At 46.9% G+C, this 27844-nt stretch overlaps 1 protein-coding gene across 2 annotated transcripts; it reads left to right on the top strand.

Moving 5' to 3' along the window:
• The first annotated feature begins 163 nt into the window (after positions 1–163).
• atp1a1.L (ATPase Na+/K+ transporting subunit alpha 1 L homeolog) lies at positions 164–27261 on the top strand. Of its 2 annotated transcripts, XM_018244932.2 has the most exons (24): positions 164–267; positions 10764–11042; positions 19391–19507; positions 19698–19757; positions 19906–20109; positions 20192–20305; positions 20621–20755; positions 20902–21019; positions 21156–21424; positions 21648–21846; positions 21965–22074; positions 22752–22886; positions 23953–24145; positions 24232–24407; positions 24556–24692; positions 24879–25029; positions 25130–25298; positions 25378–25532; positions 25610–25733; positions 25947–26092; positions 26199–26329; positions 26474–26575; positions 26697–26788; positions 26965–27261. In XM_018244932.2, exons 2-24 carry the CDS (start codon positions 11031–11033, stop codon positions 26991–26993), a joined length of 3078 nt encoding a protein of 1025 aa, XP_018100421.1. In that variant the 5' UTR covers positions 164–267; positions 10764–11030; the 3' UTR covers positions 26994–27261.
• Positions 27262–27844: the final 583 nt, after the last annotated feature.

Genomic DNA, 27844 nt, shown 5'->3' with positions numbered 1-27844 from the left:
GACTGTAATGGTTTCTGTACAGCCGTGTATTGTGCGTTTAAATGAAAAGATAAATCATCCTTCAGTTTTATATGCGCCTAAAGGGTTACTTTAACCCTCTCTATCCCTGCACTGATACTGATAGTCAGGTGTGTGAATCACATGTCAGTCTAAATGAGCGAAACAGTGAAGAGCCGATCACCTTGGCTTTACAGCAGTGCAGTAGAGGAGGTTGGAATGAATTGAATACAAAAGGTTTCCTAACTGTGTGGCCACCCCAGTGATACGGTAAGTGACTAGTCCTATGTCTGGCACAATCATATTGGTCATTCCTCTAATATTGGCAACCTCAGAGCTGGGGCAAATAATCAGCTTGTAGGTGACTAGTGGCAGCAGCAAAGCGCAGGTTCCATTGTTTTCTTTCTACTCCCGTGTGTCTTGCCCCATAAAAAAGAATGAAACCTGTTTTGTCTCTGCCCTCCAGCCTGGGGCAATTAGTCTCACCTCTACCCTCAGCTAATGGGCACTTTCTAAGGTTGTAACCTCACCCTTTAATACCAGCCACATCATTAATCCACAGCCTGTGTTAGTGATTCATTTAGATGCATGCTGCAGACTGAACTGATTTATGTGCAGCCATGCAACATGCATGTAAGTCAACTGCTGAATAGCCATGCATGATGTGGATTATGTGACCGGTATTAAAGGGGTGGCAGGCCTAGTGCTCGCACTACACTGCACCCCAACTCTGTACCCGGGGATATTATTGGGATCTCTCCAGTGGCGTAACTAGTTGTTACTGGGCCCCATAGCAAATTCAATTTAGGGCCCCAAAATATTTATAAGTTGGCCTATTTTACCAAGATATATTAAAATTGCTAATTAATTAGGGTCTCACTGGGCCCCCTACACTCCTGGGCCCCCCTGCAACCGCAGGGTCTGCTTTCTCTATAGTTACGCCCCTGGATCTCTCACATAAGTGATTGTGCATCAGAGGAAAAGAGGGGGAGTAGGGCCAGACATTTGGGGAGGGGGAGGCAGAAGAGGAGAAAGGAGAGGGGATTGTGGGCTCCCCCTGACTCTGTGTCCCTTGTTGTGACCCCCAGTTCGCTGTCAGCCCAACACTGGGCACAATGTGAGGAGTTCAGCACTTGCTGGTGGGTCGCTGAATGATTGGGGAGTGTGAGATCAGGTACAGACTAGAGTCAGCCGGTACTACCTGATCTGAACTGACTCGGGCCCTCGTGAGATTCCTTCCCTCCCCAGCGCTGGGGCCCCGACCCTCTCCATTGTCTCATGTGCAGAACAAATTCCTTTCAGTCATTACTGTAATTCATTAACCTTTATAGGGGCCCATCCAACTGAGCTCCTGCACTGCTGACCCCTCTGCTCCTGAATCTTCTTGGGCACCCAAAGGACACTATGTCAGGGGAGCCCACTCCTGTAGCTGAGGGGGGCACTAGGCCAAGGGGGGAGGGGGGGCACTAGGCCAAGGGGGGAGGGGGGGCACTAGGCCAAGGGGGGAGGGGGGCACTAGGCCAAGGGGGGAGGGGGGCACTAGGCCAAGGGGGGAGGGGGGGCACTAGGCCAAGGGGGGAGGGGGGGCACTAGGCCAAGGGGGAGTTGTATGGAGCTCAGATGAGGGGAGGTTTCTCTAATGACCATGACTTATTTAACAGGAGCAGCAGTTGTGCCGCTCATGAATATTAATGACATGTGCTGGGGGAGCTAGCAATTCATTAATTCATTAACCTGATGAAAGAGCTGATACAGCAGAATCTCCAGCTCACACAGCCCATTCCCTATATAATCCTGGGGCAGCACAACCAAAGGACATTTCCACATCAACTTGGCCCTTTCCCAATGGAGTAAAAACTGTGGGGCCCCAGTCCCTATCACCATCACTCACATGCCCACTGCATTCGGCAGAGGTTTGGGGGTTCCCATAGTGCAATGGCATTATAAGGATGTTTGGGAGGAGGGGTTTGGGGGTTCCCATAGTGCAGTGGCATTATAAGGATGTTGGGGAGGAGGGGTTTGGGGGTACACATAGTGCAGTGGCATTATAAGGATGTTGGGGAGGAGGGGTTTGGGGGTACACATAGTGCAGTGGCATTATAAGGATGTTGGGGAGGAGGGGTTTGGGGGTACACATAGTGCAGTGGCATTATAAGGATGTTGGGGAGGAGGGGTTTGGGGGTACACATAGTACAATAGAATTAAAAGGATGTTGGAGAAGGAGGAAGTACCCGAATGAAATACAGTTGGGGGGGATTTACAGAGAACATAATGAGTGTTTGTACAGCGCTGAGGAATATGTTGGTGCTCTATAAGTAATAATAATAACAGTGGCATTAGTGCCAGGGCAGGAGGGAGCAGTATTACCCGAGAGTGGAATCTTGGCACAGACTTCCAGGAGCTGGAGACAGAATTCCGGTGTTTAGGATAATGTGCGGAGTCAGGTAACCTGACTCAGGTTCCTGTCAGAGTTACTGGAATAACAGGGGGAGGGGGGGCACTAATCCCTGTGCTGATAATATCAGTTCCCACAATCTCTCCCTGGCACAAAGGGGCCCTCGGGGGCTCATCGTGTCACTCTGTTTGGGGCCTGATTTGGTGCTTAATAGAAAGTGGCAGCTCTCAGCCAACTGTTGTTATAAACAGCGATCACTCTCTCAGCCCTCAGGGATATGTAATAATGGCAGTTATACGCCAGTTATATGCCAGTTGTACACCAGTTATATGCCAGTTATACGCCAATTGTACGCCAGTTATACGCCAGTTATACGCCAGTTGTACACCAATTGTACGCCAGTTATACGCCAGTAACACGCCAGTTATTTGTCAGTTATACGTCAATTATATGTCAGTTATACGCTAGTTACACCTCAGTTATATGTGAGTTATACGTCAATTACACGTCAGTCATACGCCAGTCATATGTCAGTCATATGCCATTTATATGTCATTTAGATGCCAGTTATATGTCACTTAGATGCCAGTATACACTGTGAGACACATAACTGATACTAATAGTGATGTACTGCGCTACTGCATATAAGGCACTCATGACTCGGTGTCACCATTTGCACAGGGGGCAGAAACATTCTGTGCCACAAGTCTGATACCCCCTCAATCCCAGCCTTTCCCACAACAAGTTAAGAGATCCAACCCAATCTGAATAATTGGGATAAAGATGAAATTCCCAAATCTGTCTGATCCAGTCATTTGGCCCCTGAGCTAATGGATCACCAGGGGCCTGTGCAGAGTCAGTGGGAGAGGAACATCTCAATTGGGCTGATCTCCAACCTGAGACCATACAGTTCCCTTGTCTAATGTTATATAATGTAAATAATTCGCTAAATGCCCATCATATGCCCATGGTATTCCTAACCTGTATCTAATAATGCCACTTATATGCCCAACATTATATTCATAGCCTCTATGTAATAATGGCACTTATATGCCCAACATTATTTTCCAAGTCTGTATAAAATAATGCCACTTATATGCCCGACATTATATTCCAAGTCTGTATATAATAATGGCACTTATATGCCCAACATTATTTTCCAAGTCTGTATATAATAATGCCACTTATATGCCCGACATTATATTCCAAGTCTGTATATAATAATGGCACTTATATGCCCAACATTATATTCATAGCCTCTATGTAATAATGGCACTTATATGCCCAACATTATATTTCAAGTCTGTATATAATAATGGCACTTATATGCCCAACATTATTTTCCAAGTCTGTATAAAATAATGCCACTTATATGCCCGACATTATATTCCAAGTCTGTATATAATAATGCCACTTATATGCCCAACATTATATTCCAAGTCTGTATATAATAATGTCACTTATATGCCCGACATTATATTCCAAGTCTGTATATAATAATGGCACTTATATGCCCAACATTATATTCATAGCCTCTATATAATAATGGCACTTATATGCCCGACATTATATTCCAAGTCTGTATATAATAATGCCACTTATATGCCCAACATTATATTCATAGCCTCTATGTAATAATGGCACTTATATGCCCAACATTATTTTCCAAGTCTGTATAAAATAATGCCACTTATATGCCTGACATTATATTCCAAGTCTGTATATAATAATGCCACTTATATGCCCAACATTATATTCATAGCCTCTATATAATAATGGCACTTATATGCCCGACATTATATTCCAAGTCTGTATATAATAATGGCACTTATATGCCCGACATTATATTTCAAGTCTGTATATAATAATGGCACTTATATGCCCGACATTATATTCCAAGTCTGTATATAATAATGCCACTTATATGCCCGACATTATATTCCAAGTCTGTATAAATTAATGCCACTTATATGCCCGACATTATATTCATAGCCTCTATATAATAATGGCACTTATATGCCCGACATTATATTCCAAGTCTGTATATAATAATGGCACTTATATGCCCAACATTATATTCATAGCCTCTATATAATAATGGCACTTATATGCCCGACATTATATTCCAAGTCTGTATATAATAATGCCACTTATATGCCCAACATTATATTCCAAGTCTGTATATAATAATGGCACTTATATGCCCAACATTTTATTCATAGCCTCTATATAATAATGGCACTTATATGCCCGACATTATATTTCAAGTCTGTATATAATAATGGCACTTATATGCCCGACATTATATTCCAAGTCTGTATATAATCATGGCACTTATATGCCCGACATTATATTCCAAGTCTGTATATAATAATGCCACTTATATGCCCGACATTATATTCCAAGTCTGTATAAATTAATGCCACTTATATGCCCGACATTATATTCATAGCCTCTATATAATAATGGCACTTATATGCCCGACATTATATTCCAAGTCTGTATATAATAATGGCACTTATATGCCCAACATTATATTCATAGCCTCTATGTAATAATGGCACTTATATGCCCGACATTATATTCCAAGTCTGTATATAATAATGCCACTTATATGCCCGACATTATATTCCAAGTCTGTATATAATAATGCCACTTATATGCCCAACATTATATTCCAAGTCTGTATATAATAATGGCACTTATATGCTCGACATTATATTCCAAGTCTGTATTTAATAATGGCACTTATATGCCCGACATTATATTCCAAGTCTGTATTTAATAATGGCACTTATATGCCCGACATTATATTCCAAGTCTGTATATAATAATGGCACTTATATGCCCAACATTATATTCATAGCCTCTATATAATAATGGCACTTATATGCCCGACATTATATTCCAAGTATGTATATAATAATGCCACTTATATGCCCGACATTATATTCCAAGTCTGTATTTAATAATGGCACTTATATGCCCGACATTATATTCCAAGTCTGTATTTAATAATGGCACTTATATGCCCGACATTATATTCCAAGTCTGTATTTAATAATGGCACTTATATGCCCGACATTATATTCCAAGTCTGTATTTAATAATGGCACTTATATGCCCGACATTATGCTGGCAGCCTGAATAAGGTGCAGGAGATGTGCTTTATCTACATACAGAGCCTGAATAAGACACATGGGCATTTGTACCTGATGTGGAACATGAAGGTGCCCCATTAGTGAGTGACTGTAGTAAGAAGGGGGGGGGGGCAAGCAGAAAGTGTAATGAGGAGAGAACCCAGTAGGGAGCAGGAGGGACCCCAAAAAATGTGAGGGTAGGGAATGCAAAGATGGGCTTCAGTAAGGTAGTGAGTTGGGGGGCCGTGTATACTGGGAATTGGGAGAGGCCCACGTGAGTGGCAGGTAAGGGTCCTAGTGGGGGGAATGGGGGGACATTGGAAAGATATTTCTGTTCCTTAAAGGGATCCTGTCATCAGAAAACATGTTTTTCAAAACACATGAGTTAATAGTGCTACTCCAGCAAAATTCTGCACTGAAATCCATTTCTCAAAAGAGCAAACAGATTTTTATATATTCAATTTTGAAATCTGACATGAGGCTAGACATATTGTCAATTTCCCAGCTGCCCCAAGTCATGTGACTTGTGTCTGCACTTTAGGAGAGAAATGCTTTCTGGCAGGCTGCTGTTTTTCCTACTCAATGTAACTGAATGTGTCTCAGTGGGACCTGGATTTTACTATTGAGTGCTGTTCTTAGATCTACCAGGCAGCTGTTATCTTGTGTTAGGGAGCTGTTATCTGGTTACCTTCCCATTGTTCTGTTGTTTGGCTGCTGGGGGGGGGAAGGGAGGGGGGTGATATCAGTCCAACTTGCAGTACAGCAGTAAAGAGTGACTGAAGTTTATCAGAGCACAAGTCACATGACTTGGGGCAGCTGGGAAATTGACAATATGTCTAGCCCCATGTCAGATTTCAAAATTGAATATAAAAAAATCTGTTTGCTCTTTGAGAAATGGATTTCAGTGCAGAATTCTGCTGGAGCAGCTCTATTATTGATTCATTTTGAAAAATGTTTTTTTTCCCATGACAGTATCCCTTTAATTAATGAAAGGTTGGGGAGAGCAGCATTTGACCAGTTGAGTGACAAGGAACAGAGCCAATCAGTGGATAGAAGGGACCATTTAAATGGTGGGAGTCTAATGGCAGCGCCAGGCTCTGTCTCTCCCAGTGAAGCCGCTGTCTCTGCTCTGCAAGGCTGGAACTAGTCTCGGCCGCCTCAAACAGGGAGTGAGTACAAGGTGTCACCAAACAGCACTCACCTGGGACATACAGACAGCCAATGGGAAGCACAGACACTGGGAGAGAAGAGTCAGTGTGAAGAACAGAATGTAGGGGGACTAAGGGAGAAGAATATTGGGGTAATAATAGGTAGAGAGGGTGAGAAAGTCAACAAGTGTAAGTGCCGTGTCACTGCAGGAGTTTAGTGGCCTGTGATAAATCTGCTCTTCTGGGGGTGACTCTCCCCCTAACTGACCTTCAGACTGGGCCCCCTTAGCTCATAACAAGGTTACAGATATATAGAAACATTGGGGTGTCACCCTGCTATAGTTCCAGGGGTACCCAGGGTACAAATAGGCACTCACCCCAAATCTCCCCCTAACTGACCTTCAGACTGGGCCCCCTTAGCTCATAACAAGGTTACAGATATATAGAAACATTGGGGTGTCACCCTGCTATAGTTCCCGGGGTACCCAGGGTACAAATAAACACTCACCCCAAATCTCCCCCTAACTGACCTTCAGACTGGGCCCCCTTAGCTCATAACAAGGTTACAGATATGTAGAAACATTGGGGTGTCACCCTGCTATAGTTCCAGGGGTACCCAGGGTACAAATAAGCACTCACCCCAAATCTCGTCCTAACTGACCTTCAGACTGGGCCCCCTTAGCTCACAAGGTTACAGATATATAGAAACATTGGGGTAACAATGTATCTGATCAGGCTGATAACTGGGTTTCGGGTTAATTGTTTCTCCAGCAATAGTTGTGCCTGTTTGAGTCAGATGGGTGCTGGGTGCTAATACACTTGAGCAGAGATAGTGGGTGGGAGGGAAAGCACTTGGTTACATTGTTACATTTTGATATCTGCCCTTACACAATGGGTGTCAGTTTCGGGGGCCATTAGGGGAAATAAGGGCAAATAATGTAAAACAAAGCGATTTACTTATCCCCCAGCCCATTATTGTCTCTGGCTAATGAGAATGTCAGTCAGTCTGTCCATTGAATCGAATACAATGTCATTAAGGGCCAAAACAATGTGAAATTAAAGGGCCCATAACCCTGACACAATGCTGCTGCTGCTGCCCAATCATTATTGTGATTGTACCTTCTGCTCATCAAAACACCATTTTTAGTTTCACCTGAGAAAACAAATGTATCCCCCCCATTGTGCCCATCTGTGCCCACTGAGCTCCAGTAATAAGAGCAGGGCTGAGGCAGTGGGTGTCAGGCCATAACACAGGGGGGCCCAAACTTTTTGCAACGAGGGCCGGATTTGGTGAAGTGAAAATGTGTGGGGGCCGACCATTCAGCCCGACATTCTTTGAACCATTAAATTACAGGAATCAAGTAGCCGTAGCAGTAATATTTGGGCACATTAGTGAAATGATCTGCCCCTTGGTCTATGCTGCTGTCTGTGTGTCTGTACTGTGTCTGTGTGTCTGTGTGTCTGTGTGTCTGTACTGTGTCTGTGTGTCTGTACTGTGTCTGTGTGTCTGTACTGTGTCTGTGTGTCTGTACTGTGTCTGTGTGTCTGTACTGTGTCTGTGTGTCTGTACTGTGTCTGTGTGTCTGTACTGCTGCCTGTGTGCTGAAGTGTTAGTAATAGACACTTACTGACACAAACAAGGGAAAGTTGTGCTCACTACTCATTATAAAACCATTAGGCGGGGGTGCAATGAGGGTGTGACCACAAAATACATATAGACAAATACAAGATTCCTCTGCACTCAACCCATTATCAATATATTTAAGACAGAGACATTTTGTGCTACTGCTACTGAAAAATGCCTTACCCTTTAAACAAAACAGGGATTGTTTGTCCATATATTGCAATATATTTAAGCTGAACAACTACGTCAAAGTCATCCCATATCTACCAAGTTTGGGAGTTTTACTTTGAAAGCAGCAAGTAAGTTGTAGTTAAAACTTAGTCCCTGTGTAAAATGTATAATGAAGCAATAGAATTCTTAATGAATCAGATGAAATTAAGCATAGGACTGGCCAGATATGGGATGAGTTTATTATTAAATATATTGCAATATATGGACAAACAATCCCTGTTTTGTTTAAAGGGTAAGGCATTTTTCAGTAGCACAAAATGTCTCTGTCTTAAATATATTGATAATGGGTTGAGTGCAGAGGATCTTGTAATTGACTATAGACACACACTGGTACATAGTGATGCGCTGCTCTCTCACACTTCTTTACTTTACTGTACTGGAGCATCATTACATCTCCTGACACCTTCAGCCCTAAAGAAGTATCAGAGAGCAGCGCATCACTATGTACCAGTATGTGTCTATTACTAACACTTCAGAAAAAAAGCCAGCAGCACACCCAATCTGCTTGTAGTTGTGTTCAAAGATGAAAATTTATTTAGCCCGTATGCAAAAGCCTTGGGGTGTGCTGCTGGCTTTTTTTCTGGATATTGATTTGACCCAGTGACAGGAGTGGGTCTCACAGTACAGCACCTGACACTACAAAAGTGTGATTTGGGGAGGTGAGCGCTCCACATAATTGAGTCTATTACTAACACCTCAGCACACAGACACAGTACAGACACACAGACACACAGACACACAGACACACAGACACAGTACAGACACACAGACACAGTACAGACACACAGACACAGTACAGACACACAGACACACAGACACAGTACAGACACACAGACACAGTACAGACACACAGACACAGTACAGACACACAGACACAGTACAGACACACAGACACAGTACAGACACACAGACACACAGACACACAGACACACAGACACACAGACACAGTACAGACACACAGACACAGTACAGACACACAGACACAGTACAGACACACAGACACAGTACAGACACACAGACACAGTACAGACACACAGACACAGTACAGACACAGTACAGACACACAGACACAGTACAGACACACAGACACACAGACACAGTACAGACACACAGACACAGTACAGACACACAGACACACAGACACAGTACAGACACACAGACACACAGACACAGTACAGACACACAGACACACAGACACACAGACACACAGACACACAGACACACAGACACACAGACACACAGACACACAGACACACAGACACACAGACACAGTACAGACACACAGACACACAGACACACAGACACAGTATAGACACACAGACACAGTATAGACACACAGACACAGTACAGACACACAGACACACAGACACACAGACACAGTATAGACACACAGACACACAGACACAGTACAGACACACAGACACAGTACAGACACACAGACACAGAATATAGAGACCAAGTGGCAGATCATGTCACTAATGTGCCCACATATTATGGCTGAACAGGCCTCATTATTATTCATCTCATGATGGAGGCCGAGGGCCGGTGTCAATTTGAAACGAGGCCACATTTGTCCCCCAGGCCTGAGACTTTGGACATGTCTGATATAGAGACGAATTCTCTTTGTATCAATCACTCGGCACATGTGCAACTGTATTTACCCAAACATGAGGCAATAAACTGGGTGGGCCCTATACAGTGTGTATAGAACGGGCCCAATAGCCAATATAGTGAGTGTGGGGAATGGGCCAGTACAGTGTGTATAGAATAGGCCAGTACAGTGTGTATGGAATGGGCCAGTAGTGTGTATGGAATGGGCCAGTACAGTGTGTATAGAATGGGCCAGTACAGTGTGTATAGAATGGGCCAGTACAGTGTGTATAGAATGGGCCAGTACAGTGTGTATAGAATGGGCCAGTACAGTGTGTATGGAATGGGCCAGTACAGTGTGTATAGAATGGGCCAGTACAGTGTGTATGGAATGGGCCAGTACAGTGTGTATAGAATGGGCCAGTACAGTGTGTATAGAATGGGCCAGTACAGTGTGTATAGAATGGGCCAGTACAGTGTGTATGGAATGGGCCAGTATAGTGTGTATAGAATGGGCCAGTACAGTGTGTATGGAATGGGCCAGTACAGTGTGTATAGAATGGGCCTGTATAGTGTGTGGGGATGAGGTGACACATATGAACACAGTGTGTGTATAAATACAAATGTTTCTCCTCAAGGTTCCCCACGTGACATGCTCAGCCCCGCCCCGGACACATGACACCCATGTTCCCTCACTGCGCCGCAAGGTTCTCCATCTTCTACTTGGAGGGCGGGCTTACTTCTGGAGGGGCTGGCTCTGTTGCCACTAGTAACGGTGACGTCCGAAGGCGATGACGTCGGTTGGACTGCAGAGGGTATAAAGACTGGTGCCGGGCGCGTTGCGACCTCAGTGTCAGGCGGAAGGAGGAGAGTTTTTATCTACCACAGAAGCACCGACCGCCATCATGGGATACGGGGTGAGTTGCCCCCTGTCTCCAGTGTGTGTCTGTGTGTGTGGCTGTATTTTTTTGGGGTGGTGGGGGGAGATAATGAGAGAGACAGAAGAGTGTGAGGGGTAATGAGAGAGACAGAGGAGTGTGAGGGGGGTAATGAGAGAGACAGAGGAGTGTGAGGGGGGTAATGAGAGAGACAGAGGTGTGTGAGGGGGGTAATGAGAGAGACAGGTGTGTGAGGGGGGTAATGAGAGAGACAGAGGAGTGTGAGGGGGGTAATGAGAGAGACAGAGGAGTGGGAGGGGGGTAATGAGAGAGACAGAGGAGTGTGAGGGGGGTAATGAGAGAGACAGAGGAGTGTGAGGGGGGTAATGAGAGAGACAGAGGAGTGTGAGGGGGGTAATGAGAGAGACAGAGGAATGGGAGGGGTAATGAGAGAGACAGAGGTGTGTGAGGGGGGTAATGAGAGAGACAGAGGAGTGTGAGGGGGGTAATGAGAGAGACAGAGGAATGGGAGGGGTAATGAGAGAGACAGAGGAGTGGGAGGGGGGTAATGAGAGAGACAGAGGAGTGTGAGGGGGGTAATGAGAGAGACAGAGGAGTGTGAGGGGGGTAATGAGAGAGACAGAGGAGTGTGAGGGGGGTAATGAGAGAGACAGAGGTGTGTGAGGGGGGTAATGAGAGAGACAGAGGAGTGTGAGGGGGGTAATGAGAGAGACAGAGGAGTGTGAGGGGGGTAATGAGAGAGACAGAGGAATGGGAGGGGTAATGAGAGAGACAGAGGAGTGGGAGGGGGTAATGAGAGAGACAGAGGTGTGTGAGGGGGGTAATGAGAGAGACAGAGGAGTGTGAGGGGGGTAATGAGAGAGACAGAGGAATGGGAGGGGTAATGAGAGAGACAGAGGAGTGGGAGGGGGTAATGAGAGAGACAGAGGAGTGTGAGGGGGGTAATGAGAGAGACAGAGGAGTGTGAGGGGGGTAATGAGAGAGACAGAGGAGTGTGAGGGGGGTAATGAGAGAGACAGAGGAGTGTGAGGGGGGTAATGAGAGAGACAGAGGAGTGTGAGGGGGGTAATGAGAGAGACAGAGGAGTGTGAGGGGGGTAATGAGAGAGACAGAGGAGTGTGAGGGGGGTAATGAGAGAGACAGAGGTGTGTGAGGGGGTAATGAGAGAGACAGAGGAGTGTGAGGGGGGTAATGAGAGAGACAGAGGAGTGTGAGGGGGGTAATGAGAGAGACAGAGGAGTGTGAGGGGGGTAATGAGAGAGACAGAGGTGTGTGAGGGGGGTAATGAGAGAGACAGAGGAGTGTGAGGGGGTAATGAGAGAGACAGAGGAGTGTGAGGGGGGTATGAGAGAGACAGGAGTGTGAGGGGTAATGAGAGAGACAGGTGTGTGAGGGGTAATGAGAGAGACAGAGGAATGGGAGGGGTAATGAGAGAGACAGAGGAGTGGGAGGGGGTAATGAGAGAGACAGAGGTGTGTGAGGGGGGTAATGAGAGAGACAGAGGAGTGTGAGGGGGGTAATGAGAGAGACAGAGGAGTGTGAGGGGGGTAATGAGAGAGACAGAGGAGTGTGAGGGGGGTAATGAGAGAGACAGAGGAGTGTGAGGGGGGTAATGAGAGAGAGACAGAGGAGTGGGAGGGGGGTAATGAGAGAGACAGAGGAGTGGGAGGGGGGTAATGAGAGAGACAGAGGAGTGTGAGGGGTAATGAGAGAGACAGAGGTGTGTGAGGGGGGTAATGAGAGAGACAGAGGAGTGTGAGGGGTAATGAGAGAGACAGAGGTGTGTGAGGGGGGTAATGAGAGAGACAGAGGAGTGTGATGAGTAATGAGAGAGACAGGGGAGTGTGAGGGGGGTAACGAGAGAGACAGAGGATTGTGAGGGGGGTAACAAGAGACTGCAGTGTATGTGGGGGGCACAGGGGAAATATGGAAGTAGGTTGTCCGTATGGGGATGCTGTGCCTTTAAGTTGATATTCAGGTGATTGGCAGTTCAGGTAGAAAGTGCCCATTGTGTTATTTACAGAGGGGGTTGGTGGTTTGTCATTGGCTGAGTATCTACAGGTGTCTCACAGGTATAGTTGTTATAACTGACACTAGTACAGGTTGTGGGGTTGTACATTTACATGTGTTGTATGTGCTGTGGGGTTGTGTATAGTCTCCTGTACATGTATGTGCTGTGGGTTGTGTGTAGTTACATGTATGTGTATGTGTTGCCCACTGTGGGACTGTGAATGTTGAGCTGTTCTACATCACTTACATTATACACAGTTGGCGCAGGCATTTTGTGGGGTAAACCAACAGCAGCTGGATGTGCTTATCTGGGGCAGGGGTGAATGGCTGTGGGGATTTAGATTTGGGTACAAAAAAGGAGGCCATATAAAAACATATTTAAATACAATAATCCCCTGTCTAAAAAAGAAAAACAGGGTGTTTTGTTACAAAGTTATGATCATAAAATTGATAAGCCGCCATACCACGTCAAGGTAAAGCCCATACAGCGACCCCTAACTCGTTTACCTGTGATGGAAATATAAAAGCTTGGTTTCAATCTGTGGACTAGATCCTCCCCCACCACCTGCATATGCGGCTTTTGAAGGGGAGACTGCCCAAACCAACGCCCATTTAAAAAAAAAAAAAAAAAAAGTGATTGTGAAGAGACTATAATGAAGGTAAAGTTGTATATATATATATATGTGTGTGTGTGTGTGTGTGTGTATAAGTACAGGTGTGGGTGTAGAAGGAGATAAAAAGGAAACACTAAATGAGGAGTGTAATGTGTGTAATGTGTGTGAATCTGTGCAAGTGTTAGCTAGTAGTAAGTGCAGCAGATATAATGGCGTTGGTTTCAAATAAAAAGGCTAAAGCCTCCCCAGCCGCTGGCATTTGTGGCTTTTAAGGGAGAGAAATTGCCCAAACTAAGGATTAATAAAAAACAACAGGGACATACAGTAGGGCCACCATTAATTTAAAGGGGTGAGTATGAGGCTGCACTAACCACATGAGGCTCAGCCACAGCTTCCGGCTACATTCAAGGTACAAAAAAGGAGGGTTGTGGGCGCACCCCTAAGGCCATATAAAAACATATTTAAATACAATCATTTGGGGTCTATGGAAGGGGATATATGGAATGGAAGATGGGGGTAATATTCTTGGATTTATATAAGAGGCTGGAAGCAGTTGTTGGATTTGATGCCAAGCTCTTCTGGTGAGACATTATCCAGTCACAAGGCTGCTGGTACTTGTCTTTATCAGTCACATTATGGATGCCCTTTCCCGGGGGTGGTATACTAGGGGCAGGTTTCACCTGCTTCTATACTGCTCCCCATCCCTATAGCCATAGTCAGACTGTGCCCAAGAATCCTGTGCTGCTAGTAATGCAGATGGGTGGGCAGTGCCTCCTAGAGGCTGTCTGGTCCCAGGAGCTTGCACACAGTTTGGGCCTTGGTAAGGTGGGTGCCAGGAGCTGCAGACGCTCCTCTCTGAAGGCAAATCTGATTACACGCTATTCCAGTTTCCTGGGGGAGGGGTAACAATTCATGCCCAGGGCAGTCTCTTATTGGGAATGTTGGTGCAGAAATTCAAGTCGTTCCATTGCTGCCCATTCCCACACATGATCAGATCTTATTGACTGTGCAGCCTCCCAGGGAAGCCCAGAGACTCCTTTAGTGAGTGCAGGAAGTGACATGTGCACAGGAAATGGCATCCCCTCAATCCTACTGACTGAGGTGTGTGTGTGCACATAGTCCTCCCTTATATCAGTCTGATCCACGCACAGCCTCTGGGTTCCTTATTGTGTTGGCACATACTGTGCAATCTGCTGGGACAGTCGTGGGTCAGCTGGGCAGGATGGGTGCTGGCACTGGTGGGTATGTGAATGCTGAGGCAGACATAAGGAATTCTTTGTAGGACTGCTGCTGGGAGTCAATATGGGCACGGCCATACAGCTTGTTGGCTGCTCCCCACCCGCCTCTTGGCACACACTGCTGGCACTCCTCCAAGCATGGCCGCTGCCTTGTATTCAATGTGGCAGTGCCAGGCTTCTCCCTCCTTTCATTAATAGCACTGACTGCTGCCCAGCTCTACTTGCCATGTACCTGTCTGCCCTGGCACTGCCAGCTGTTGGGAAGGGCAGAAGGAATTTGCCTCCCTCGCTGGTAGTAGTTGGAGCAGGTACCAGTCTTAATAAGTAAGTTCCCTTGTTGGCACAGGTAGCCACTAGTCTGTCTGCCCTCGCTCTACTTCCCTGATGGTCCCAGCACTTGTATCCAGCCTGCAGGGGGTTAATTCCTGTGAATGTGACACCCCCCTGCTTGGACAGTTTATATCTGCCATTCTGCTAGTGACAGGGTTATATATAGACTGGGGGGGGGGAGGTGCAGGGAATCTTCTGCGTACTCCCTGCAATCTTGCAGTTACTCCTGCATCTCTGGAATGTTGGTGAGGATTGGGTTTAGGGGGCAGTAGGGAGGTGGATTTGTACCTCTGGGGGGGGGGGCAGATCCAGTTACTGAGTCTGAGAGGTACCATTGTTCTGGCGGGGAGGCTGGCATGTCAAGGTTACTACTATCCCAAGCATTCCTGGGGGGAGGGTGTAACCCTTTCACTGCTGCTTATATGTGTCACTAAAGAGGAATCCATGTTTTCCTCAGCCTGCCCCCCCCCCCCAATGAAGTCCCCCACAGGCTTTCTTGCGCTTGGTCTGTGTGGTGCCCGCGTGTCAGCTGATCAGTGGCATCAGATTGTTGTGTCCGTTCCCACGTAATAGTCCTGCCCATACAAACTCTCTGCCCCCACACACAGACCAACATCTCTCCCAGGGCAATTACTTGCTCTACCTTCACCCCCCTCCTATCAGGGGTAAAAGGGTTGTTCACCTTCCAAACACTTTTTCAGTTGTTGTTTTCAGATTTTTCACCAGAAATAAAGACTTTTTTTTTTTTTTCAAATACTTTCCAATCTGAGTTTAAAATGTAATGTCGGTGTCTCTGGTGTTTGAGTCTGGCAGCTCAGTAATTCAGGTGCAGCTTCAGCGCTGTTGAAATATCGTAACATTTAGGATCTAGGGGAAATATAAGTGCAACTATTGTATCCAATCAGCTGCCTGTAATGAAACCCAGGGATTCTGCTCAGCAGGGACAAACATAAGGACATATAACAACTAAATGTATCAAGAACAGTTTACAGGGTCTATAGGTGCTTTAGAAGGTGAAAAAACAATCACACGTAGAAAATATAAAGTAACTGGGGAAAAGTCTTTATTTCTGTCTGAAACCAAATGAACTGCAAAAAGTGTTGCAAGGTGAACCACCCCTTTAAATTGTGCCATAGAGAAGATTGTGCAATGTGGGTGTGATCCAGTAAAAAAAAAGTGCTGGCATGTGTCTGGCCCAGGGCTATGTTCTGCCATGGCACATACCTACTGACTGATACTCACTGTTCCCATTAATGTCACTGCTGGCAGTGTATTGTCTTGCCCTGTGCCTGGCACTGCTCCTTTGGCTCATCCCTGCGGGGGCTGCTAGTCCTGATCCCTTGGGAAATCTCGTCTCTGTCTTAATGCAACTTGCCCCATTCTCACATGTTTGCCCTGGGCCAGCTGTGATGTCACTGATATGAGTGTGTCCTTGGCCAAGGTCATTGTGTTACTAGGGCTGCTGCCTTCAGGGGAGGGTTACTGGGGGTTCCTCTGCCCCTTGTGTGTGTGTGTGTGTGTGTATATATATATATATATATAAACCATCGCTTGTGTAACTCTTGTCCGTGTGAATTGTAGTAAAATGGGCAAGGGGTATGGCAGCTCCACCTGTGACTGGCCTTGTTGTTGTGTAGTGATTGTATGAGAGAAGGAACCCTGTGATGGATGGGGTTTGTTGTGTAGCCTCAGCAGTTTTTCTAGGTTACACATCAGGAGCAGGAGATGTAATAAGAGTGCTGCTGAGCCCATCAATAACTGACGAGCAGCTACTTCTGTATCTTCCCAGGGGACCTCTCAGGCTGCCACTAATCTAGGCCAGGGCTCCCATAAAGGAGAGACTGATAGCAGCTGGCTCAATGGGCCCAGTGTGGGTAGCCACATGCTGGTCCTGGGTGGGCATCAGTGTGGTTACCCCTTATAGCTGAGCAGCTGGGGCATCAGTAAGGGTCAGATTGTGATCCCCAGGGCAGGAGGTTATGGAGCTGACAGTTGATGATTAGGCTAGGGGAGTGCCTGGCTATCTTTATGGCTCACTGTTGGCTGGAGGTGGCCGTATTGCACGTGGGGGAATGGTTTGTTTTTTTATTCCAGCTGTAGGTGCCACAGGGTGCCCTGCTAGTTCAGTCAAAGCCGACCAAAGCCCAACGTGAAGAGTGAGGGGACCATAGGCCGGCACGAAAATGTGCAGGGATCCAGCTCCTTCCCACAATGCACTGCTACTTGTTTGAGCACCTGTTGTGTGGGAAAGGGGGTGGGTCCTTATTGCACCCCCCATTATAAGGGCAGATGGCAGTTAGTGTATAACCCAGTGCCGGCTGTACAAATAACAGAATCACTTCCTAGTAGGAGTGGCAGCTTCCTCTGGTTGCATGCTGGGATATGAAGGCTTCCTGGGCCCCTGCGTTGCATGCTGGGATATGAAGGCTTCCTGGGCCCCTGCGTATCTCACACTAATGGCTCCTGGGGTTCAGGGATTCTGGGGAGCACCCATCAATGCATTAGCGTCACTAGCTGTACGTTATTGGGAGGGGGTGAATATATAATGGAAACAATGCTGCTCTGGGTCATGGAAAGTGCCTCCCAGACTGACTGACTGCAGCACTGTGCAACTGCCTGTGGGAGGGGGCTGGGCTAGTGTGACTCATTAACCCCTTCCTGCACTGCCACATCCTTCATGCTGTTTCACTGTGACATTTGCAGGCACCACAGCTCCCCCCCCCCCCTCCACACGAGTCTGATGTTTCAGTGTGGGAAGCACTAATCCTTTATCCTAGATCCCAGGCATGAGACAGCCCAGGAGAGGAGGGGTTAATGGGACTTGTCAAGGCAGGAAACCTTGGAGGGACTGTACTGTGCAGCTTATAACTTATTAATTAATTCATGTTTGTATAATGCACCAACATGTTCTGCAGCTCTGTACAAGAGAATGCCCTGTCTTTTCCATACCAACTGCCACCTCCTCAGAACCGCCCCACTCCCTCTCTCCCTTACCAACTGCCACTGCCTCTCTATACCAGCTGCCTCCTTCCCAGAAGTGCCCTGCTGCCTCTCTCCCGTACCAACTGCCACCTCCTCAGAACTGCCTCTCTCCCTTACCCTAACTATACTTCTTCCCATAATCCCCTGTGTTCTTCTCCCCTGCGCTGCCACCCTCCTCCTGCCACTTCTCCCAGCTCAGGTTTCTGTGGTTGTGCCTAGTTTTTATCTATGGCCCATTGTTCCCAGAGCACCTGACACCACATACTCCCTGTGGAGGAGGAGGGCGGCATTAACCCTCGGTTTATCCCTGGCTAGCGGATAAGCACAAGGGTGCAGCTTTTTCCTGCCATCTCCCTTCATCCTAGTGGTCCCTTTATTCACTAGGCCCTTAGAACATGGGATTCTGGGTACAGCAGGGTTGCCATGGAAACCACAGGACATCTCATGCATGTCCTCCTGTTAGTGGTGCCATCAGATTCCAGTATGTCAGAAGGGTGGCAGCTGGGTGACCCAGTCTCTTTCCACCCGTATCACTTGCCAGTGTGGTCTCTAAGTCTTGTCACCTAATTAAGCGTCTCTGCTGGGAGGCGACACATATCTCTGCCTTCTGTTTGTTTTGGCAACGGCTGGCAGCCATATTATCCCTTGGCTCTGGCACAGACTCCTGCGTTCTCTGCACTTTCTCTATGTGGCTACAGATGTGTGGCCATTTTGTGCAACGGCTCATAGCATGGGTGCTGTGTATGCCATTAGGGTGACCCCACCCTCTGCTCCCCGCATAGCCGCTTCCAGGCAGTATTTAGGGGGTGGCGCTGAAGATATTCCATTAAACAGATTACCTGTATTCACCCAGAGGTACATGGGGAGGGTGTTACACATGGGCGGCTTCCTTTGCTCCGCCTGCAGCCAGTCAATGGGGTTATTGAGGGAACATAATGCTGAGTTGTATCAAGTGCATGTTGCGTAAGTCTTTTATACACCGTAAAACTAGGGCACACCCATCTCTTACACTTGGAGAAAATGGCTCCCCATAAAGATCTCCAACATGGCACCTCTTTTCCATAGTATGGTAGTTCCTACCACTATAAATAATCCAAATCACCTATAAGTTTTGCAGAACATTTGTAGGAAAATGATTCAAATGAAAAGTGTGAATTAGTTCATGACTTTTTTTACCCCCCCCCCCCCACAGGCCGGAAGAGACAAGTATGAGCCCGCAGCTACCTCTGAGCAGGGGGGCAAGAAGAAAAAAGGAAAAGGAAAGGGGAAGGAGAAAGACATGGACGAGCTAAAGAAGGAAGTGACCATGGTAAGTTTTATTGTTGCCATATATATATATGTGCCAGGGGATGGTGAAATTGCCAGTAACACAGATGATAAGCTGGGGGGACTGGGTGGGCCTGGGTTGCTTCTCCTGTACCTTTGGCCTCTTGCCTATGTAACATAGCTGGGCCATTCCTTGTGACTGAAATTAACCCCTCTCATTCTCCCCTCTGCAGGAGGACCACAAACTGAGTCTGGATGAGCTGCACCGCAAGTTTGGGACAGACATGCAAAGAGTAAGTCACGTGTTGGTCTATCCTGAGTGTGCTCCCCAGGGCGCCAAGAGCCTAATATACTCTCAGCGATCCTGACCAGTCAGAGCACATAATGGGAAACGGTCTGAATGAAATGGATTAATCATTCCTCCCTTCCGGTCTTTCTCAGGGTCTGACCACAGCCCGGGCAGCAGAGATCCTGGCACGAGATGGACCCAATGCCCTCACCCCTCCTCCCACTACTCCAGAGTGGGTGAAATTTTGCCGCCAGCTGTTTGGGGGTTTCTCTATGCTGCTGTGGATTGGAGCCATACTCTGTTTCCTGGCCTATGGTATCCAAGCTGCCATGGAAGAGGAGCCACAGAATGATAATGTGAGTGCCCACTTGTTCTGTATAGATGACTGGCATTTGAGTGTTTGTGCCCAAGCCTTACTTTCTTTCCTGCTCTCTCCAGCTCTACCTCGGTGTTGTCTTGTCTGCTGTCGTTATCATCACCGGTTGCTTCTCCTACTACCAAGAGGCGAAAAGCTCAAAGATCATGGAGTCCTTCAAGAACATGGTTCCTCAGGTGCAGTTTCATATAACCTGCCCAGCTAAGCGGGAGAACACCTACAGACTGAACTCTCTTTTCTGCCAATGGGTTAAATAGTCAGTGCTATTCCTGGCTTAATTGGTGCCAGGTATAAAGTATTAGTCCCCTGGGTCCTAGTGACTGCAGCATTTCAGCAGTTAGAGATTCCCTCTTTTACAGCTGCAGGCAGTTCTTTTTACTTCATGGCTTGTAATTTTAATGGGTTCTGGCTTCTCCCCCCCCCCCCAATGACTTCCGTTGGTATTGGGTTTCCCTTGTGTCTCACTAAATGGAGGCTCCTCTGTCACACAGCAAGCCCTGGTAATCCGAAGCGGAGAGAAGCTGAGTATCAATGCAGAAGAAGTGGTTTTGGGTGACCTGGTCGAAGTGAAGGGAGGAGATCGGATACCTGCGGATCTTAGGGTCATCTCCTCTCATGGCTGCAAGGTAAGACTTGGGAAAGTAAAGGGTGTTCCTCATGGAAAGATCCTCACACACAGTCAGGGGAGGGGGCTCATACTCATGGCTTGGAAATCAAGTCATACTGGGGTTTCAGGTAGTACAACAGATACCCAACCATCTTTTACCCCTAGGTGGATAACTCTTCCCTCACTGGTGAGTCCGAGCCCCAGACCCGCTCTCCTGACTTCACCAATGAGAACCCGCTGGAGACTCGCAACATTGCTTTCTTCTCTACAAACTGCGTGGAAGGTGAGAAGTTAGGCCTGTGGTATGTGACTGAAATAATTGTCCCTTATCGTTGGTTACCTGATGCAAACAGAGAAATACTGGGGCAGTAGAAATAGAGGATGTTCTTTATTCAACTGTACCCTTTTCTGTCTCTCAGGCACAGCCCGTGGAATTGTCGTTAACACCGGTGATCGTACAGTGATGGGCCGTATTGCCACTCTGGCTTCTGGCCTGGATGGAGGACGCACCCCCATTGCCATTGAAATTGAGCATTTTATTCACATCATCACTGGTGTGGCGGTCTTCCTGGGGGTCTCCTTCTTCATCCTGTCACTCATTCTGCAGTACACTTGGCTGGAGGCCGTCATCTTCCTCATTGGTATCATTGTTGCCAATGTGCCAGAGGGGCTGCTGGCTACAGTCACGGTGAGTGTTGCTGGTTTTCTGTTAATATAAAGTGACCTGTAGAAGGTCTACCATCTCTTTGACCTGACCTGCACACTCTGGGCTAAACAGACTGCGGAAGGGAAAAGGTTTTTGGCTATGTCGCAGGACTGGAACGTTGACATAAGTGCGTCTAGTTAAACCTGCTTTTTAGTTTAATTTGACTGCCCTCAGGATTCATTTTTTTTTTTTTTTTAAATTTTAGGTTTGCCTCACACTGACCGCCAAAAGAATGGCCCGCAAGAATTGTCTTGTAAAGAATCTGGAAGCTGTGGAGACTCTGGGATCCACTTCTACCATTTGCTCTGACAAAACCGGGACCCTAACGCAGAACCGAATGACTGTAGCTCATATGTGGTTTGATAACCAGATCCATGAAGCCGACACCACAGAGAATCAGAGCGGTGAGTTATTTGGCACTGCATAATGCAGCAATTCTGCCCCTGTCAGTCACTGGAGACAGGACCCAAAAGGATATTTCTAATTATTGACTGATTTTTGGCTTTTTTTTTTTTTTAACAGGTGCCTCCTTTGATAAGAGCTCCCCAACATGGACAGCCCTGTCTCGGGTTGCTGGTTTGTGTAACAGAGCAGTGTTTCAAGCTGGACAGGAGAACACCCCCATCCTGAAGGTAAGTTCTTCTCCAGCCCCACACCTGCCCTTTATATTGTGCCCTTGCAAAGAGTACTAGTTGTACCCTGCGCAAGGTCTTCTCACCTGGTGTCTTGAGACATTCTGTGCTGGCTCATTACTGCATGAAAGGGTCAAAGGGGAACTCTACCTAACCACTGTCCTTGCTAATTGAAAGAATGTGTAATTCCTGAGCAGCCTCCCAATATTCATTCCTCACACTTTCACTGGATTTAAAGCTAGCCTATTGAAAGCAGTCTCTGTCCTGTGTTCTCTGGTTCTGGCTCTTTTTTAAAAATGTAGGAGAAGTCCATTCTCTTTCAGCTCTATTAATCAGCTGCTACATCAGAACCCAAAGTGCATTGTATGTAAACAGCCAAACAGAAACAGCTTACTATAGAAATTCCATTTAAAAGTGAACCTTTTTAACAGGTGCGTTTGTGTGTGCGCGAGTGACACGCTGAACCCTTCTGTCTGGTTTTTCCAGATTCCACCCAGGCTTTTGCATTTGAGCAGCTGTAGAAAATGCTTGGGTGCCTTAGGTCATGTAGATTTTAAGAGGTGACATTTGTACCCTCAGGATGGTGTTGTTGGGATGTTTGTAACACACATGTGGGGGTCCATACCTTGTTGATAACTGGTTTCAGAGCTAACCTTTCACCTCTTTGTGCCCCACAGAGAGATGTTGCTGGAGATGCATCAGAGTCCGCCCTGCTGAAGTGCATTGAGCTGTGTTGTGGGTCTGTGAGGGATATGAGAGAAAAGAACCACAAAGTGGCAGAAATTCCTTTCAACTCTACAAACAAATACCAGGTGAGTGACTCCAAACCCAAAAGCATGGCCCTTTCCTAAAGCTGGCCATAGACACAAAGATCCGATCGTACGAATCAACGTACGATCGGACTTTCCCATCTCCCGACCCTCCACTAACCATTCAGATCAAAGTCTTTACCATTCTGATCAAATAAGAACAGATCACCCAATGTTCTGCCCCTGACAGTAATCGTACGATACTTATGTCTGACAACTCCCACTGAAAATCGTACGATTGGCAATACACGCAGAGATATTATCGGCAGGCAACAGAAATTTTCTAACCTGTCCGATCGACCAAACGACCGATCTCCGCCGGACGAAAAATGTCGGGACTCTCCACACATGGTCCGAAAATCGTACGAATCCACGATTCGTACGATCGGATCTTTGCGTCTATGGATTTGCTTGGGTTTCTGTTGGATCTGGTAGCCCATATTACTATAAATGCGGCGTGTCTGTCAGCTCAGCTTAAAATAAACCAGTTATCTGCAGCGGAAGCCTAGTTCTTACACTGACGCATTTAGCTCTGCTCTGCAAATAGCCTGACTCCGGATTCTGTGTCAGCTAGCCACCAGAGGGTTAACAGGTTACTCTGTGTCTGTAATCCTTAGTATTTCCTTAGTGTAACCCCCAAACCTTGCAGTGTTAGACTAACAGTAAGCAGTGCAGCTTTGCTGGTGGCATTAGGAGGCCGCTGTGCTGCCCGGCAGGGAGAGCTAATCTCGTTAGCCAGCTTTCTCCTGCACTTTCTAATCTGCTCATTGGGGAATAAGCACTCACAGCTTGGACATTCCTTCCGGCTTATCCCATCCAATTATTCACTCCAGCAGCCCTTGTCACTAGTAGGATGGGGGATCTCTTTCCTCTTGCCTTAACCCTTACAGTCCCATTACAGTCATAGGTACATAATTGGTGCTGTATGTATAAGATATAGCTTGTCTGTTTATGTATTGGAAGAGTGTGCCATGAAGCTTTGCAAGCCTAATAACACATGTGCAACTCTAGGTTCACCCACTGCCCTAAGTCTAAGAATCCTCTCTCATATGCCACTCTTTGTTTCCAGCTGTCTGTACACAAGAATGCAAACCCATCCGAGTCCCGCTACATTCTGGTCATGAAAGGAGCCCCTGAGCGTATCTTGGATCGATGCACTACCATTATCTTGCAGGGCAAGGAGCAGCCCTTGGATGAGGAACTGAAGGATGCTTTCCAGAATGCCTACCTGGAGCTGGGTGGCCTGGGAGAAAGAGTGTTAGGTAAGTGTCAAGGGTGAACAGAATACTAGTTAAACCTCCACCTCTTCTGTGCCACTGGTTCTAAGTCTTCCCACTCCTTCCTGCAGGTTTCTGCCACCTCGCTTTGCCTGATGACCAGTTCCCAGATGGATTTCAGTTTGACACAGAAGAAGTGAACTTCCCAACAGAGAACCTTTGCTTTGTTGGATTGATCTCTATGATTGATCCACCCCGTGCTGCTGTGCCTGATGCTGTTGGCAAATGCCGAAGTGCCGGAATCAAGGTGAACCCCCTCCTATGTATTTGCCAACTGTGTTGGTTGCAGAACTTCTAGGGGCATGCTCTCATCCCGCACTTCTCTACCCAGCTCAATAGCATGCTGTCCCTTTTGCACCTTCTCCCAGTAACCAGTCCATTCCTTCACTCTGCAGGTTATCATGGTAACAGGCGACCACCCAATTACAGCCAAGGCCATTGCTAAGGGAGTGGGAATCATCTCTGAAGGCAACGAAACTGTGGAGGATATTGCAGCCAGGCTCAACATTCCTGTCAACCAGGTGAACCCCAGGTATGTTGGTGCAATGAATCCAAGAGTTGCTCTAATGCTTGTATGAAACATGTTGGATGCTGACTGTGAGTGGGTGACCTGTACTGCACCTTCCTATGGTATGTAGCAAGTGGGATCCTGTGGGACTCTGTGTGGGAATACAGGTTCAACATTCAGTGTGTAAATTGTGTGTTTTTTATCCTGCAGAGATGCCAAGGCGTGTGTGATCCATGGCACAGACCTAAAGGACATGACAGAAGAGCAGATTGATGACATCCTCAGGCATCACACAGAGATCGTATTTGCCAGAACATCTCCTCAGCAGAAGCTCATCATTGTGGAGGGTTGTCAGCGACAGGTCCGTTCTTTCATACCCCCCCAGCCATGTTTGTTTGGTCTGTATATTTTGCTTTGCTCCTGATTCCATCAGGCTCACCCTTGCTCTTGTGTACACACAGGGTGCGATTGTAGCAGTGACAGGTGATGGTGTAAATGACTCCCCTGCTCTGAAGAAGGCAGATATCGGTATCGCTATGGGCATCGCTGGTTCTGATGTCTCCAAGCAGGCAGCCGACATGATCCTGTTGGATGATAACTTTGCTTCTATTGTTACTGGAGTCGAGGAAGGTGAGTCTTGATTCCCTCCCATGAGACACAAGCAAACGCAGAGTCCGTTCAGGGTATGAGTGAATATACTCTCTTTCAGGTCGTCTGATCTTTGATAACCTGAAGAAATCAATCGCCTACACCCTGACCAGTAACATCCCTGAAATCACACCCTTCCTCATCTTCATCATCGCCAACATTCCTCTGCCCTTGGGCACTGTCACCATCCTATGTATCGATCTGGGCACAGACATGGTAAGTTTTGTTTCCCACTGTGCTAAAGCAGATGCTATGTGGCTCAGCTCAAATTGCTCATTCTTCTGTGTGTGTAGGTCCCTGCTATCTCCCTGGCTTATGAGCAAGCTGAGAGTGACATCATGAAGCGACAGCCCCGAAATCCCAAAACAGACAAGCTGGTGAATGAAAGACTCATCAGTATGGCCTATGGGCAGATCGGTGAGTGCACACTCGGTTTCCTTCAACCTAGTGTAGAGATGTGTGTGGGCTTTTCTCAATTTGTGTATGAGTGGCCTGGCACTGGTTATATGGAAAGGTTTGGCTTCATAGGGCCACACTCCTGTAACTGGCTGCCAATAGCTGCACCCGCTGTTTAGACTCTTTACAATATTAGCTTGTATGTCAGACTGAAGACCTTGGTCCTTTCTGCAGGTATGATCCAAGCCCTGGGGGGATTCTTCACATACTTTGTTATCTTGGCTGAGAATGGCTTCCTGCCCTGGACCCTGCTTGGTATCAGAGTGAACTGGGACGACCGTTGGACAAACGATGTAGAAGACAGTTATGGACAACAGTGGGTGAGTCACTTTGTGGGCCCCGGTGATGAACCCTAGTCTTGCAAGAAGTTAAGCTTGAGAGTTACTATGTCCTACTTACCCCTCTGTGTCTCTCCCCACTCTTTAGACCTACGAGCAGAGGAAGATTGTGGAGTTCACGTGCCATACATCTTTCTTCATCAGTATTGTGGTTGTACAGTGGGCCGATCTGATCATCTGTAAGACCAGAAGGAACTCCGTCTTCCAGCAGGGAATGAAGTGAGTAATTAAGTGTAGCCAGTGGAGCTCTCATGGTGGGATGCTGGAATGTGTTGTTGTTGTTGGTCTGACCTGCTGACAACTGGTTATACTGGTTTGGAGCTATTCAGCTGATCTCTGGATTGTGTCCCCCCCCCCCCCCAGGAATAAAATCCTCATCTTTGGGCTGTTTGAAGAGACGGCACTGGCGGCCTTCCTGTCCTACTGTCCTGGAATGGATGTTGCTCTGCGCATGTACCCGCTCAAGTAAGTGCCTGTCTCTATGTAACCTCCAGCCTATAACTTGCACTCTTGTTGGGAGAGAACCTGCAAGGAGACCCAGACTGTCAGTAAGTGGTTTGACTAATCAGAATGTTTTGTGTTTCAGACCGACCTGGTGGTTCTGTGCCTTCCCATACTCACTGATCATCTTCATATATGATGAAGTCCGTAAGCTGATTATCAGGCGCAGCCCAGGTGGTGAGTATACTGCAAGCTTATTGTCTCTACCTTCCTTGTTACTGATAATAAGTGGAGCACAAGCTCTGTAGACAACCCTCATATTTCCTCAGATCCCTCCTGTCTGACTTTCTTTCTCTGGGTTAAATTCTGCATGTCCCTGTTCCCCAAACTGACCCAGTGTGTCTCCTCTCCAGGCTGGGTGGAAAAAGAATCCTATTATTAAAGCCTTCGGGTTGTCCGAACATTTCACGTCCCCTCCTGCCCCCCGGTCTGCCTGCACCCACCCGTCTCCTGCGTGCACCCGTCTGACTCAGCCTGTTCTCATGAAAGAGATGCATTTTTGGCAAGGGGCGCAGTGTGGCCTGTGTGCGTCCAGTTCTCATTGTGCCTTCTCCGGTATCGTTACTTTCTTTTTCTTTTTTGTAATGGGAGCACGTTCAGAGATGTTTTATATATCTGCATTTTTACAAATAAAGGCGGTTTGAAGAGTTTCTTCTGTCTGTCTGTCTGTCTGTCTGTCTGGGATGCCATGCTCTGTAACTGCCAGGACTTGGTCTGTTCAAATGCCTGGAGATGCCTGTGTATGATAAAAGTACGGTTGGGAGCAGAGAGGAACTCCTGTAGATAGAACATGGTACCATTATTAAAGCTCGAGGCAAAGGGCAGCTATACAAGACTATACTTAAAAGCAGAAGGAAAGGTTAAAAGTAAATAAGCTTTATCAGAAAGGTCTATATAAATACACCAGTAAACCCTCAAAGTAATGCTGCTCTGAGTCCTCTGTCAAACAGCACATTTCTTTCCTTCTATTGTGTACTCATGGGCTTCTGTATCAGACTTCCTGTTTTCAGCTTAAACCTCCAGGGCTAGGATTTGAGCATGCTCAGTTTACTCCTCTTCCACTGAGCCCAGACCTATGAGTGAGCTGGGAGAGACTTGGGCAGGATGTGATGTCACACCAAGCTAATATGGCAGCTGCTATCCTAAACAAACAAGAGTTCTAGAGCTGTTTACTCATGTATGGTAAAACATTCTGCAGAATATATATAGTGTTATAACTTGCACTATTGTGGC

This window comes from Xenopus laevis, chromosome 2L, assembly GCF_017654675.1.
Source record: "Xenopus laevis strain J_2021 chromosome 2L, Xenopus_laevis_v10.1, whole genome shotgun sequence".
NCBI lineage: Eukaryota > Metazoa > Chordata > Amphibia > Anura > Pipidae > Xenopus > Xenopus laevis.
Note: the sequence above shows the minus strand (reverse complement) of the source record. Positions and strands in the feature narration are given on the sequence as shown.

What these genes read in the sequence shown, in the direction of transcription:
- atp1a1.L (XM_018244932.2), top strand. An exon ending in TTGGGACAGACATGCAAAGA is followed by an intron (nt 19,758 to 19,905) that starts GTAAGTCACGTG and finishes GGTCTTTCTCAG; the next exon opens with GGTCTGACCACAGCCCGGGC. An exon ending in TATCAGGCGCAGCCCAGGTG is followed by an intron (nt 26,789 to 26,964) that starts GTGAGTATACTG and finishes TCTCCTCTCCAG; the next exon opens with GCTGGGTGGAAAAAGAATCC.